Raw genomic sequence first — 15,394 nt, forward strand, 5'->3', positions numbered from 1 at the left:
GAACTGCAGAAACGATGTTGCTGTAACTTATTGATGGATTCATTTGCAACACAACCGCAATCAAAACACTACACATGTTGATCCAAGATGTATTAATGTGTGCAGCGTTTCACCAGCACCATCTCTATTAGCACTCGTGTGTGATTAATACCCTCCCATCCACTTGATTTAGGATTCATCACCGTTTTCTGTCAGAAATCCTGTGGAGAATGTCAGTCAGTTCCTCCCTTCGGCAGAGAATCAAGACGCACGGAGCGGATCCGGATGACAGCGGGGATGACTGGGAAATCGGCGTTGGGAATCTGATCATCGACCTGGACGCGGATTTGGAGAAGGATCGACAGAGATTGGAGATGAATCGCGTTTTGAGCGTTAAAAGCGCAGCGGAAGGTCGCGAAGCGCTGGAATACAATTGCGCAAACGCAGGAGGCGCCGCGTTCGACGGCCTGACGCAGCCGTTCCTCTGCAAAGAGCCCAAGAAATTCAAGCTGAAACGAAGGAATTCCTCGATTCGATTCCCGTCGCTGGAGATTGTGAGCGGCATTCCCAAAGCATGCGTCGGTAAGCGGCGCGAGGCTCAAGGACGCGGCGGAGAGATGAATTCAGCACCAGCGCCGGCGGACAGCGACGAACCGGCGCCGCTCGGCAGAACCAAAGACGGCAAAAAGGGCAAAACCCAGAGCAAAGGAGTGAAAAGAGAGAAAGACTCGGCTAAGACACGGAAGGAGAAGCCAAGCGATGAATTTGGCCCGCTTTCGGAGAACGGAACGGAGAATCTCATCGGCAGGGGCGGAATGGACGCGGCTATTGTTGACCACACAAACACCGAGGAGCACAGCCTAAGAACGGTAAGCTCGCATCTTTCCCTTCCATGCAGCACGATTGGCGCGTGCGATCACATACGAATCTCGCTACTGCGTTATGAAGCAACGAGCGCGAGGCTGTAGGTTGAGCCGATGGCGGATTCAGTGTTTGTGCACTTGAGAATCACGCTTCCAAATGCGCTAAAAAAAAAGCAAAGGTGCTTCTTTGTGCGCTATGCGCGAATCTCAATGCAACCGGCGAGATTCGTCAAACGCAAAACGAGCACCAAACACCTTCCGTGCAATGATGGATTTATATAGCGATATATCAACATAAAGAGGTTGTCTTTTGTTTGTCAGCCATTTCCTTTGTTAACGCAGCCCTTGTGAAATTCTTCACGTCTGTTGCTATTGGAAACCTAAGCATCATCTTGAGAATCACGCTTCCAAATGCGCTAAAAAAAAAGCAAAGGTGCTTCTTTGTGCGCTATGCGCGAATCTCAATGCAGCCGGCGAGATTCGTCAAATAGCAAAACGAGCACCAAACACCTTCCGTGCAATGATGGATTTATATAGCGATATATCAACATAAAGAGGTTGTCTTTTGTTTGTCAGCCATTTCCTTTGTTAACGCAGCCCTTGTGAAATTCTTCACGTCTGTTGCTATTGGAAACCTAAGCATCATAATTCCCTCTGCTTGTTTTGGACAAAGACATACTGGCTTGTTTAAAGCCAAATTGCCTTTCGTGTGCTATTTACATTTTAAATATAGAGACAAGCTCCACCCCCTCCAGTCTTGGCCATTCTGCTCTATTGTCCCTTATCTAGATGTCTTTTTGCATTTTGCCTTGATTCCAGTGACATCGCTCAGATAGACATCATTCACGAGGCTATTCTGACATGCTGTCATTGCTGTAGGAGCTTTTGTGTGTTTTGCTTGATCACTTGATTGCAGAATTAAGTCAAATATTTTGATGCAATTGATGAACAAGAAACTGGCATGCAACTGTATTATACTTCAGCTGGCACTGTGTTTGTGCTCTCTTTCTCTCTCCAGTTGAGTGTTAAGACGCGGTCAGTTGGAACTAACACACAGGAAGCCGAGAAAGCCCTCGAGTCCAGCTACATGGAGCCATGTCAACCAGGAACGAGTGTCAATCTAGAGGGTATTGTGTGGCATGAGACGGAGGAAGGTGAGAGCTTGTTATTCTGTGCAATGTTCCACACATATAAAACAATATGCTGTAGTAAAATTGTCTGCATGCATGTGCTTTCAGTTAGTATCTCGCATCACTATTTCTTCTTCACCACATTATGAATGACTGCATTCAAATTGGTTTCACTGGATATGTGATGAGTGAAGGGCGAGTTTTGTCATTAGCTCCACAGGACTGCGTTTTCAAAGCAGCTGTGAGACGGAAGCATTTGAAGGAAGAGGAGACACTGGTTGCATATTGATTGAGCGAATTAAAATTGCAGACCACCATCTTATCAAGCACAAACGAATGAATCCATTCGAAAATACAGTAAAAACATCAAGATATGGCTAAATCTAATGGTTTTATTTGGTGTTTGTAGAAAATGTTTGAATCTTTTGGAATATTTTGGGTGCTTTTTACTTTTAATATTTCAGAGGGACTCATTATGTGACTGTTTCTCTTTGATTTCAGGAGTTCTAGTTGTGAATGTCACATGGAGGAAAAGGACCTATGTGGGCACTCTCTTGGACTGTACCAAGCATGACTGGGCTCCACCACGGTAAAACACTTCCCTTTATTCTTGAATGCTTTACTTGTAGTGTATATGTTAGGGATGTTCATCTCCATAACTGAGGCTGATGCGATACGCATCTCAATGCATAGCCAATGATGCGATACATTAAAGATACTTATTCCATAGTCTGACTAAATACTGGATTCTGATTGGCTGGCAGGTATGCAGCAAAACCGTTTAATGCACAGGTAGTTCCAGTTTAATCACCGTTCCATATTAATGCGCTGCTTTAATTGATGCACAAAAACCCACACACATCACTCGCACACACACAGAGAGAGAGAGAGTCAGAGATCGCAGATTGCGATGCGCACACACATAAACTTATCAACGCTTCCCCCTGATTTTTATTAATAAAATAGCCAAGATACTAGATCGCTACATTATATTCCTCAACAACGAGGTGGTAAAATCGCTATTTTTGAAGTAATTAGATGTTTGTTGAGATAGACGCGCCGACGCAGCACGCAGGTAACGCACACACAACTATCATCTCTCTCATTCTCTCTCTCGATTGATAATTAATTGAAATAAATGCTATAACTCATTCAAATAAATGTGATCTTACCGCATTATTTAATCTCTGTGTCTGATTTGAAGCGGGCAGAATGCTAGAGCTAACGAGCCGTAACTGACGAAAATAACAAACGTCATTTTTTCCCTTCTGGTCAAATATTGCACTGCAAAGAGCAATACTAGTTTTAACTTGTCTATAACTTGGCAAATGACCATGGAATAAGTGGGATAATCAACGGCTTGCTGTGCATTCAAGGATTTTAAATGCACTATGTGGGTGGTTCTTGGCCTCCACGTCGTGCATTTAAAATCCTTAAATGCATGACAAGCTGTTGATTATTCCTTACTTATGAAGCAGCTACTGATGCAATGTGCTATGATTCACTCCAATTACGTTGCAGTGCGATCCGATTTCAATTAGATTCAATACAATGTGATTCAATGCAATACAATGCAATTGAAAAAAATATGATGCTATGCAATTCAATATGGTACAGATGGTTTGCTTTTATTTCTTTGGTTGATTGTAATTATTTGGTGGAAGATGCAGCTCTACCTCTGCCATGTTAATTTATGTGACTCTCAGGACACGCCTCTGGCTCTGTAGTTGTAACGTGTGGAGCGTGACAACAGAGTTGAGGATCCAAATGCAACACCAGCAAAACAGTAATATCCCAGGCAAATCCAAAAGAGTAATCCAATAAATAGGCAATGGTCAAGGCAGGCAGCAAACAATCAAAAACAAGGAAACAGTCCAAGATCAAAAACACGAAGGCAAGGAAACAGGGAAAAACAGAAACTTCTGCCATGTTAATTTATGTGACTCTCAGGACACGCCTCTGTCTCTGTAGTTGTAACGTGTGGAGCGTGACAACAGAGTTGAGGATCCAAATGCAACACCAGCAAAACAGTAATATCCCAGGCAAATCCAAAAGAGTAATCCAATAAATAGGCAATGGTCAAGGCAGGCAGCAAACAATCAAAAACAAGGAAACAGTCCAAGATCAAAAACACGAAGGCAAGGAAACAGGGAAAAACAGAAACTAGAAAACACTACAGGCTAAAAAGGCTAACCATCATCAGCGGTGAGCAGTGGTGTAGTGGAGGGTATACGCAGGTATACGGCGTATACCCACTTCTTTATCAGTCGGCTTTGCGTATACCCACTTCTAAATCCCCTCTTGGAATTGAGTGCCCTCTAGAGATGCTCATGGGCACTCCAGCTAGAGATCGTGACAGTAGTGTTGTGATACGTCATATTCACATAGCAGCAGTGGTGATGAGAGGACACACTTGAGAAACAGTTTAGAGAGGAGAAATCAATCTACATATAAAACACTGGTCACAAATTATTGGTCACTTTCTTACAGTGGTGGACCTTAATAATAAAAGTATACTTATATATAAATTAATTGGTTTTTACTGATGCAAATATAAATACAATACAAATTCTAACTTGTATCCGATGCACACTTTTTTAAAATCGATGCATCGCATCGTTAACTTTTATGCCGATGCACCGATCGGTGAATCTTGCTATCCCTAGTATATATACATTTAAATTAAGATTCAAGAAGTATTTTAGGTCAAGATTCAAACCTGTTTTGAATTTAGATCCGTTCATTTTAAGAAAGTTGATTTATTTACATACACTCATGACTCCTTGTTGTTCTTAACTAGGTTTTGTGAATCACCAATGAGTGACTCTGAAATGCCTTACGCACGTGGACGTGGTAAACGGATGCGGCTGGCCATACCAGATCAACCAGCTGTAGACCCGAGTCTTTCCAAGATACGAGGGCTAACTCACAAGAGGCGCGGTGTGGGAATCGGCAACAAAGGAAGACGAGGGAGTCTGAACCTCAGTGGCTGTAGGACACCAGGATACTACGCCGTGGATGACATCAAATCCAATCCACTTATGTGTGGAAAACGAAAAGGCAAAGCCCCAGCCGATCTAGATTTAAACTTGGTCTCGGATGACATTAGAAATGGGAATGGGAAAAGGATACGAGCCAAATCCAGGAGCGCTCCTTCCACCCCTCAGGGTAAATCCGACCCTGTGTTTCTTGATCAAGTTTGCGCGTCCCCAATGCTAATAGACTGTCCGCATCCGAACTGCAACAAGAAGTACAAACATATCAACGGGCTCCGTTACCACCAGTCACACGCTCACCTGAACAGTGACAGAAAGCAAGAGTTTGAGGTGGAGAGCGAGGACAGGCTTTCAGATTTTGATGAAGCACTCAGCTCGGTACCTTTTGATTCTTCTGAGAACATCATCTCCAAGAAGCCCAGAAGCATGTATAAACTCAATGCAGTCGGTTCTCCAAAGAGCAGGAAAGCATTGCTCAACAATGATAGCAGTCCCATAGCCAATGCAAAACTACGCCCAAATGTGGCAAGTAAAGACGGATCAATTGACGATCTGAGCAACCTCCCACTCATTTCCAACATGTCCGTTGTCCTTGAGAATTGCCTCATGACGGATCGTAACACATCTGTTGAGATGCCTAAGCTCGAAGCGGAGGGTGCTATTGATAAGAGGGACATATGTAACAAAGTTAAGAAAGAAGGGTTCACTGAGAGATGCTTAGCCAAGTCTCGAACCAATAGACTCATCAACGCTGCCCCTGCTCCTCCGAAGCTGACCGCTATTCCACCTGCTGCATTTTCCACTAAAATCACAGAAGTTTCTTCTCATCAGGCTTCTCCGACTGTTGCCCTCACTAAAGCCAAGAACCTCTCACTGAAACCCATCAAGCCAAAGCTGGACGTTATTGCACAAGTTAACATGGCCAACGCCACCGCAATCCTGAGCAAAGACAGTAAGAGAAAGGAAAAGCATCGATTAAAGGACAGGAATTGTAAAGATACCCGGAGTCCCAAAAGTGACCCGATTTACACAAAAACGGATGATACAAAGAGTATCGGGAAAGACTTTCCTGTGAGCCTCTTGAAAGAGCACTTGAGCAAGCAAGATGTTGTAAACGGTCCAAGTGAAATGCAAGAAAGCCGCATGGCGAGTATCAGAGCTGAGGCCGACAAGGTGTACACCTTCTCAGACAATGCACCGAGTCCTTCCATCGGGAGCTCTGCAAGAACGGACTGCGTCCCTCTTACAAACGGAGATGGAACGAGTGCTAAAACAAACAGTCCTGCATACTCCGACATATCCGATGCAGCTGAGGACGGTGGGTCAAACTCAAGGTCCAGAAGGAACTCGACACAAGATTCAAACTCAAACAGCAACATCAATCCCAAAATTCCCTCAATGAGTACCGCTCCCACGGTGACCCCAGGAAAAGAGATCCAGTCCACATCTCACGGCCATGGTTATGAATCCCATTGCATCCCAGGTTACATGCATTCTGGGCAAGCCAGTTCCACTTCGTTCCATAAGGTGGCCTCACCTTACGGTCGGACGAAGGATGATTTGAGAGATTTAAATGAGGATATAAAAAGCTCAGAATCCTCTAGCCACTCAAGTTCCCAATCACAGCTTCAGTACGCTGAAACGCACACAGCGCTGGCTCAGTCTTTGTACTATGGACAGTACAGCCGGGGTGTTTCAATGGACCAGAAGGTTCTAATGATGCCCAGCACCCACAGACCTCTCAGTGAGGCATGCTGTGGGGAAATGCAGTATAGCAAGAGTAGAGGTCAAGTTAGACGAGGATCTGAGCAAAAGGAACGAACAAAGGATGAGCAAAAACTGTTTATAAGCTCTCCTCAGTCGATTCATAAAGGGGCGAACTCTGTTAAGATTAACTGTGCAAAACCTGGCTTCATCTATGTGGATTTGGACAAGCAGCTGTCGTTTCAGCAGCAGCAGCAACAGGGGAAAACATCCCATATCTCCATGTCAAAAGAACTAGGGGTCCTCAAGGAATCTGAAGACCTCAGTTTGGAGAGTTCAAACTCAAAATCAAATGTGGACACAAATGTAACATTTCTAAATGTAAGTTACTGATGTTACTTATCATTTACTGAGGAAATGTTCTTTTAAAGACAATAACAGACTTCTAGAAATGTCCTTGGTTTTGCTGGAATATCAATCCAAAGTATGTTGTTTTGGAAATATGATCCTTAATCATCAAATGATCGAATTGCCAGGATTCTTTGATGATTGAGAGCATATTTATTTCTAAGACAATGCCATCCTTTTTTAAATTTTCCATGACAAAGAACTCATTAAACACTAGTTTCGCAGGGCTACTGTTTCATAACAAAGGGCTTCCCTGTAAGGTGTGTAATTTCATTGGTTGTCAGACCAGAAACTGTTTGACAGTAGATGTTCCTCTGGGTTTAGGCTTCAGAATCTCAGTCCTGGAGCCACTCTTATCAGTCCAAATATGTGAAGCAGCAAAATCAAGAGGTCAACAGGATCTCTGAGGAAATGAGTCTGAGTCCAGACAAGGGGAAAGATTGGCACATGCCTCTAGAGCCCGAGTCCATGCTGGAGTCTGAACACCAGAACGTCAAGTGTGAGATGGCTGCCGAGGTCATCGAGGAAAGTACCAGACCGGAGGTGGACGAGATAGCAGATGAGACGTCTGAAGACTCGCAGAACGCAAGAGGGGCCGCGTCGTCACCCCAGCAGTCCTTCATCCAGTTTCAGCACTCCTACCCCTATTTACACCTGTGTGAGACGAGCAGCAATGCTTACAGAGTGATGTCTCCAGCTTTGGTGCATAATTACCCAGGTAATCGTCTTCTGTACATCGTAAATATGACCCCAAAACTTTCATGTAGTGGAGCTTGTACTACAAACTACTTGTAAAGTGTAAGTTGTGTGTTTTCCATTCTAGGTTTCCATTACCCTCTGTATGGAAAAACGGCAGGGAGAGAGGATTCAGAAGGGGTACAAAGTAGCAAACCAGTAACAGATTCAACAGCATTAGAGCTTCTGTCACATCCTCTCCTGCCGTATCACGGCAAATCTCCTGTTGTATGTATCTCACTTCAAAAAACAAGTAAACCATTTTAAGTAAGGCTTATAATATGGGCCTAAATGTGGTCTATACAAACTGTGAAGCTAAAATTGTTCTGGATAGCAGCATCTGCTAAATACCCACAATGTAAATACAGAGTTCTGGCATGAAACTCTAGATGGCACAGTCCGATAGGTCTAACTCAATCTGACCTAATGACATCATTATCACATGGCACAGCTGATTGGTTCTCTTCTGTATCGGTAGCCAATGAGCTCGCTGCTCAACATTCAAATATATGACTAGTGCTTGCCGTAACAGTTGCAGCTTGCTTCAGAAACCCTCCACCTTCCCCAGCTCCACCTGTATAGATCTGCTACGAGGTGATTCATGTATGCTATATGGGGGTTATTTCATGTATGTTATATGTGCAGCAGCAGCATTTCTTACATGCTCACAGCAGCATGTTGTGGATGTATTGGCAGTAACAGGTCTTGGTACTTGCTCTGCCGTAGCAGCAGCATAGCAGATCTATTCCGCCAAGACCAAATACATTAACATTGTCATGTACATTACCATGTCAATCCCTTCAAGAGTTGTCATGACAGAAATATAGTTCCTTCAGGAACATCCAGACACACAGCAATAAAATGTAAAGTACAAAAAATTTATGCTGGCAAATTGTTGGGAATTGTGTACACAATGGACTCACAAAACATGTTTATAGTGATGCACTTGAAGTACTTAAATAAATGAATTAGACAGTTGATCAATGTGATGGTTTCACGTAGGTCCTTTAACATTTTACATACTGTATGTGTCCTGTTGTCCAAAGACAAGTTGACAGCACAGAGTATTCCTTCAAATTGTTTACGTACAGTTAAAGGGCTTTGACAGTCTAACCAAATGAAAATATATGACAATCAGAGACACATATTTTCTTCAAAGTATTTCAAAGTTGTTTACACATTATGTTTTACTCCTTCAGCCTGGAGAAAGAGGGTCTCCAGAGCAGGAACGCGAGACTGAACGGGAGAGAGAATCGGTTCCCTTCGGCCGCCACCTTCAGGCGCATCATCTCACTCACCTGGGCATGAGCTACACTCTGGTGTCTGGCCAGTATGACCCCTTTCAAGGTGAAAAGGTCAAAAACAACTGAACTATACTACACTACTGAACTCACTATAGCCTATATTAAAGGGCTTATATCATGAGGAGTCTTGTAACACAAGAGTTTGTTGTGCTATTAAAACATACAGCGCAACCCGAGTTCAAATCCCGTCTTGTGGTCCTTTACCGATCCCGCTTCCCTCTCTCTCTACCCTGTCTGCTCTCTACTGTCTTGTCCGAATAAAGGCATAAAAATCCCATAAATTTAATAAAAAACATACTGTAACATTCAGGTCTGTAACATTCACAATGGTTCCTCTCCAGTCAATGAAGAGCATGGCATCCATCTAAACTAATCTGCAACACTGACTCTGAACTTCTGTAACTTTATGACAGATGAATGTAAACAGGTACATGAGCCACAAGTGCTTTTGCCATGTCACATACTAAGAGGACGTGTACATATCAGTCCTATGCCAAATGCACGCTGCACGACTCAAGCATTTTGACTCATGAACCACAAACCCTCTCTCCATATTGTCAAGAATCAACTCTCCCGTTGCTGTTTGTGTGAAAATATAGCAAAAATTCACCATTTAATTCTAAGTGCAAGAGAGTGGGGATGCTCATGAAAAACTAAACAATGAATGGTTTTGGGTGCAACTCAAGGGAACAAAATTGCTTGATAAAAATGATATGAGGCCTTTAAGCATGTTTACAGTGAAGAATGCATGTGGTTAGAGTTGATTGTAATGTTCTGTGATCTATGATCCTTCAGGTTTGAGCTCTGCGGCGCTGGTTGCAAACCAGCAAGTGACGACGACACAGACCTGCTCCAGCGGTGAGAAAACAAATGCAATTACCTCTGCAATAAAATAAATTCCTGTAGCTCAAACAGTAGATCATGGCACTAGGTCATGGGTTCGATTCCCAGGGAATGCATCGGGGTTGCCAATTTGGTTTTTCAGCAGATTTGGGCTATTTTTACACTGTTGCCGTGGGTTGTTTTTTAGTGCACGATAGGGCTGTCAAAATGGCTGAAAAACTAAATTAGAATTTTGTACTTAAATATTATTAATACTCGAATTATATTCAAATTTAAAAGGCATAATTTCAGTTAGGGGGGAAAAAAGCTTTTGGCTTCTCTCCTGAGGCCACAAGAGGGCGCATCGAGCAAAATATTACTAATGCACGTTTCTTCAAAGCAATAAAATAACAAGACTATCTTTGAAAAAAGTGCATAATGTTTAAAATAATGTTTATAAACCATATATATAATTAAGTTGCTTAAACAATTAGAAACAAAACAGCATCATGCATGTATGCATAGTTTAATACAAAGGACCGAAAGCCAATCACACAGAGTACTTTTTTCCATTTAAAAACATGAGATGCAGTTGGATCTCAGTTGGAGTTGGAGCCCCGCCACAAAGTCTCGAGATATTTTTTTCAAAGTTGAATTGCATTAATTTTACATGGCTTTCTAAACATGCGGCTCTTTTGTGCGAGACGCGAGTGCAAAGGTGATAGATGTCCCTCTAGAAAATGCGATAAATATGCGTTCTGTGTGAACGGCTTGGTTTCAGTTTTGCCATAAACAAGATCTTCTCCGCATTGTTCTCTTTTTCCGCAATATTTTGAATGAACAACGCAGCAGTGCCGCATCTAGTGGCTTCAACTGGACAGGCAACACATCGCCATCGCATCTCGTGCGCCACTGATAAGGCTGCCTGATGCACACCTAAAATGCACACCTAAAATGTGAATTTTTACATTAAATTCAACGAATATTTCAAATTCTATTTTTTTTTTTGACAGCCCTAGTGCACGGGTTAAAGAAATCCCACCCCAGGGAATGGTAATTCAACTGAGAGGACCGAACGGAAATTCAAAAACCGCCGAAAAAACGTGGTTGGGCTAGTTTTGAATAGCAATTGGGCTGGTTGTGTTTCGCACAATCCTGGCAACCCTGGAAATGTACACCTTGAATGCAGCGCAAGTCGCTTTGAATAAAGGCGTCTAACAAATACTTAACTGAATTGATTGATTGAACTTAAGCAGTTGAACATTTTTAGAGTTATAGTTTAGAGTCATGTGGTCTTTAATAATGTTCTCAAAGCATTGTAACAAAAAAAATATTTATACATCATTCATGGAACGTTTTTCTGAACCGTTTCAGTTGGATGCACATCTAACTTTTTTTAAATGTTACTACTTGTTTCAGAACGAAGAATGTACAGAATGTTTGCAAAATGATCACTTCCTATAAGTTCCTATAATGTTTAATTGTATAATTAGACGTTTTGACCATTCAGCGTTTTCATAACTCACTGGGAACATCAGCAAAACGTTCTTAGAACATATTTTTGTTAGCTGGGTTTCTTATTGTCTGTTTAATCTCAATCTGCAGAAAACGACGGGAAGATGTGAGATGTTCCCGACTCACGCAAGGATTCACAGACATCAATTCCATGGTGTTACACATCGCCTCCATTGGAGGCAGCGACTAATTTCATTTCTAACCAATGAATGTACTAATAGAGGGCTGCAGTGGAACTAGACATGGCTACACGGTGACACGAACCTGAAAAACATTTCCTTCAGGTGCCAGTTACAAACAAGGTCTGCGTAAACCCTCTGGTCATTGGATTTTGCCTGTAAATGGCTACATCTAGCTGTTTGTATGCACTTATATTGTCTTGTAACCATACTATTGAATGTATTTGCTATTTCATCACCTCTATGTGGTAAAGGACGGGTTGCAATAGATTCTAAGTGACTTTAAGGTGGCTCGCTCCGCATTGACTTATTAACATGAATATACTGTTATTAACAGCCATTAATCTATTGTATCGTATAAAGTGGATGTCACTCGACAGTTCATCTCAGTGCCATACAGTATTATCGTGATGTACATAGTTGTACATAGTTGAACAAAGCTCAACAGCGACTATAACTAGCTTATGTACCTTTGTATTGATTCAGTGCAATGTATGGTTGTCTACCCACCTCACCTAAACGGCAGACGTAGTCCATTGTTACTTCAATAGTAATGCATAACTAAATATGTTTACAAGTGGTTTTCTGGACAGAAAGTCAATGGTGTAGGTTGGTTGAGTCCCGTCATTAGGTTTTTCTTGATGTCTGCTATATCATCAAACTGCAGTTGCTTTTTATACTGTCTCTGCCTTAACATGTTTGGCAATCCAAATAAAAAGTCAAGGTTGTTTTTACATGCTGATGGTTGTTTTTGTGTGGAAAACCATTTGAATGTGAAAGTATACCCTGTTGAAAAAACCAGCATATGCTGGTTAGGTATGTTTTGACACTGGGATGCTGGTTTAACCTGGTCCTTTGCTGGTTTAAGCTGGTCCTTTGCTGGTTTATGCTGGTCCTTAAATATGTCTGCAAAGGCAAAGGACCAGCATAAACCAGCAAAGGACCAGTTTAAACCAGCAAAGGACCAGCATAAACCAGCAAAGGACCAGCTTAAACCAGCAAAGGACCAGGTTAAACCAGCAAAGGACCAGGTTAAACCAGCAAAAAACCAGTTTAAACCAGCAAAGTACCAGCATAAACCAGCAAAGGACCAGCTTAAACCAGCAAAGGACCAGCATAAACCAGCAAAGGACCAGTATAAACCAGCAAAGGACCAGCATAAACCAGCAAAGGACCAGTTTAAACCAGCAAAGGACCAGCATAAACCAGCATCCCAGCGTCAAAACATACCTAACCAGCATATGCTGTTTTTTTCAACAGGGTAAGTCGAGTTTACAGTAAGAATATGAAAATAAACCATGTTTCAGTAAGTCAACAAGTTATGTTCCCACTTAAATACAATATTGTTCTTGTTACTACACGTCCCAGCTAACAGAGAACGTTCTCACAACATTCTGGCAAGGTTTTCTCAAAGTTATAAACAGATGTTCTTCCAGTAACATTCGTTCAGTTATCTGGTCTTTAAAAATGTTCTCGCAATGCTAGCACAAAAACATTATACGTTGTTCATCTAGCTTTTTTTGAAACGTTTACTCTTTTCAGAACGTTCAGGAAACATTCAAAAGTAACGTTCCCACAACGTTTGCAAATTAATTAAAATGGAATGTTCCTTTAACGTTTGCATAGCCAAGAAAAAAAAATACAGCATTTAAAAAACTGGACGTTTTGATCGTTCAGGGAACATTCAAACAAATCGTTCTTAGAACATATTTTTGTTACCTGCTGTAAAATCATAATAAATTAATATAAGATCTGCGTAAACAGATCTGTTTTACTGTGAAAACAACTGTTGAAAATATGGCACTTTACAAATAAATAAGTGGATATTTCATGGCACTTATATTTACAATGATATTGAATGATTTCCAAATACATAATACATGGTATTTACACAGTACTAGAATATATTTAAGAGAATACCGTGACATTACCACGGTAAATGTGCAAAAAAACATGGTATTTTCTGTGAGCGGTACTTTTGGCGGTAGTTACGGTTACCATGGTAACGATCATTTATATGACTAACGTGTAATGCGCTCATCCCGCCCTGCAGAGGGAGCGCGACTCACACGCTGCTGTTTCCGGCGGAAGTGCCGCAGACTGACAGTACTGTCGTTATTTGAACACAACAGACGCGCTAAAAACAAACAACAGTTCAGAAATCATCCTAAAATCATTATGAGAGTGATTAATTAACGCAGAGAGATGAGATGGCTTCAAAATCAGAGCAGCTGCTGATTGTCGTTTCTGTTCTCGAAGGTAACAGCGAGATTTGTTTGTTTATTATGACTCCTGCAGTAAAATCAAAGCGAATGCAGTATCGTGAATTATTAAAGACGGTGATTTCTTCATATTAATCACCTGTGATTTTCGAGGCTAGACATGCTTATTAATTATATGTAAATATGTGTTTACTGACAGATATGTCACTAATCAAAGAATACCCTTCTTTCAGAGACATTTTGTATGTTTTTCTCATTGTAATCGCTGTCTGTTTATATTTATAGCACTTTTCCAGTGTATATTCCTCTGAAGCAGCACGACTGATCTGTGTTCTCTTCATCAGGCCGTCAGTTTCCCAGGAGTCCGCGGCACACGCTGGTAGTCGAGGCTTGCTTTGACGGAGAGACGTTGGCCACAGACCCCGTCGAACACAAAGAGCAGCCGCAGTTCTGCACTGAGCTGGCCTGGGAGCTCGACCGCAAGACGCTGCATCAGCACCGGTGAGCAATGATGGGAGAAACTAACCTTTTGAAGCTTCGGATCAATTAAACCAATTGCTCGCAAAGAAGCGCTCGAAACATGCATGCAAACAGCTTTTAAAAACCCATTGCAAATGTTTTATTGAAAGCATAATGCATTAAGCGCGATAAAAATAATAAAATACCATTAGTATGAAGTGTCTGTATAATACGTGGTTTTTAAAATATTTTACATGAATTTGCTCGGCTTGATTTGTTCGTTTAAATGAGAGCTTGTATATAGAGGCCAGTAAGAAACAACAACTTCTCATCCTTTTAATTACACAGATGTATCATTAAAAATGTCTATTAAGACGATTAATCTGCGATAAGAGATGCAATCGATTAAAGCTATCGATGGTCGATTAAGCAGTTAAATTTTTGACGAGGCTGGATCTTTGGCGAAAATAATACACTAACGTACAAATTACGCTTTTAATGGGATCCAAACTTTAAAAGTACATTAAAACAGAAACAATACAAAGTTAGTTTGTATCGAAATGTAATAAATAAGTCATGTTTAATTATCATTTCCCCAGATAAATGTTTCATATCGGGCTCTGTGCTTTGACACGGCTGCGGGACACGAGCAGGACAGATATTTCTTTATTTTTATTTTTATTTATTTAGTCATTTAGCAGACGCTTTTATCCAAAGCGACCGTTAATCCTAAAAAATAACACTTACATGCTAAATAACAACAACTTACTTGCACATAGTAAGAAATGGTTATAAAAACTGAAACAGAAGCGAAACAAGTAATAGGAAAGAGGAGAAATAAAAAGCGATACTTATCCCGGTAGAGTCGATGGTCTTTACACTCTTCGGCTCCACACAGTAAACAAAACAAGCGTTTCCTAGCAACGACAACTGCACTAAACACTAATGAGACAAGTAAATACACTTACGAGCTGCTTTTAACTCCACTGATATATATATATATATATATATATATTAGTGATTAATCGCAATTAATCGTTTGACAGCACACACACACATATATATATATATATATATA

At 41.3% G+C, this 15,394-nt stretch overlaps 2 protein-coding genes across 2 annotated transcripts in view; both read left to right on the plus strand.

The window, feature by feature from the left end:
* Positions 1-209: 209 nt before the first annotated feature.
* On the plus strand, positions 210-12,357 carry LOC107712568 (zinc finger protein 608-like). The gene is made up of 9 exons (XM_016517880.1): positions 210-848; positions 1,861-1,996; positions 2,474-2,561; positions 4,773-7,053; positions 7,405-7,798; positions 7,904-8,043; positions 9,015-9,162; positions 9,915-9,977; positions 11,547-12,357. The coding sequence occupies exons 1-9, from the start codon at positions 210-212 to the stop codon at positions 11,564-11,566; spliced, it is 3,909 nt and encodes a 1,302-aa protein (XP_016373366.1). The 3' UTR covers positions 11,567-12,357.
* A 1,404-nt stretch (positions 12,358-13,761) lies between these two features.
* Positions 13,762-15,394, plus strand: part of LOC107712640 (centrosomal protein of 120 kDa-like) — a gene marked incomplete at its 3' end in the record, with an annotated part of 3,648 nt that continues 2,015 nt past the window's right edge. Inside the window, exons 1-2 of the mRNA XM_016517958.1 lie at positions 13,762-13,894; positions 14,202-14,358. Of these exons, the coding sequence (XP_016373444.1) occupies positions 13,846-13,894; positions 14,202-14,358 (206 nt within the window). The remainder of the gene's footprint in view (positions 13,895-14,201; positions 14,359-15,394) is intronic.

Source organism: Sinocyclocheilus rhinocerous, unplaced genomic scaffold, assembly GCF_001515625.1.
Source record: "Sinocyclocheilus rhinocerous isolate Xijiao unplaced genomic scaffold, SAMN03320098_v1.1 scaffold493, whole genome shotgun sequence".
In the NCBI taxonomy this organism is placed as follows: domain Eukaryota; kingdom Metazoa; phylum Chordata; class Actinopteri; order Cypriniformes; family Cyprinidae; genus Sinocyclocheilus; species Sinocyclocheilus rhinocerous.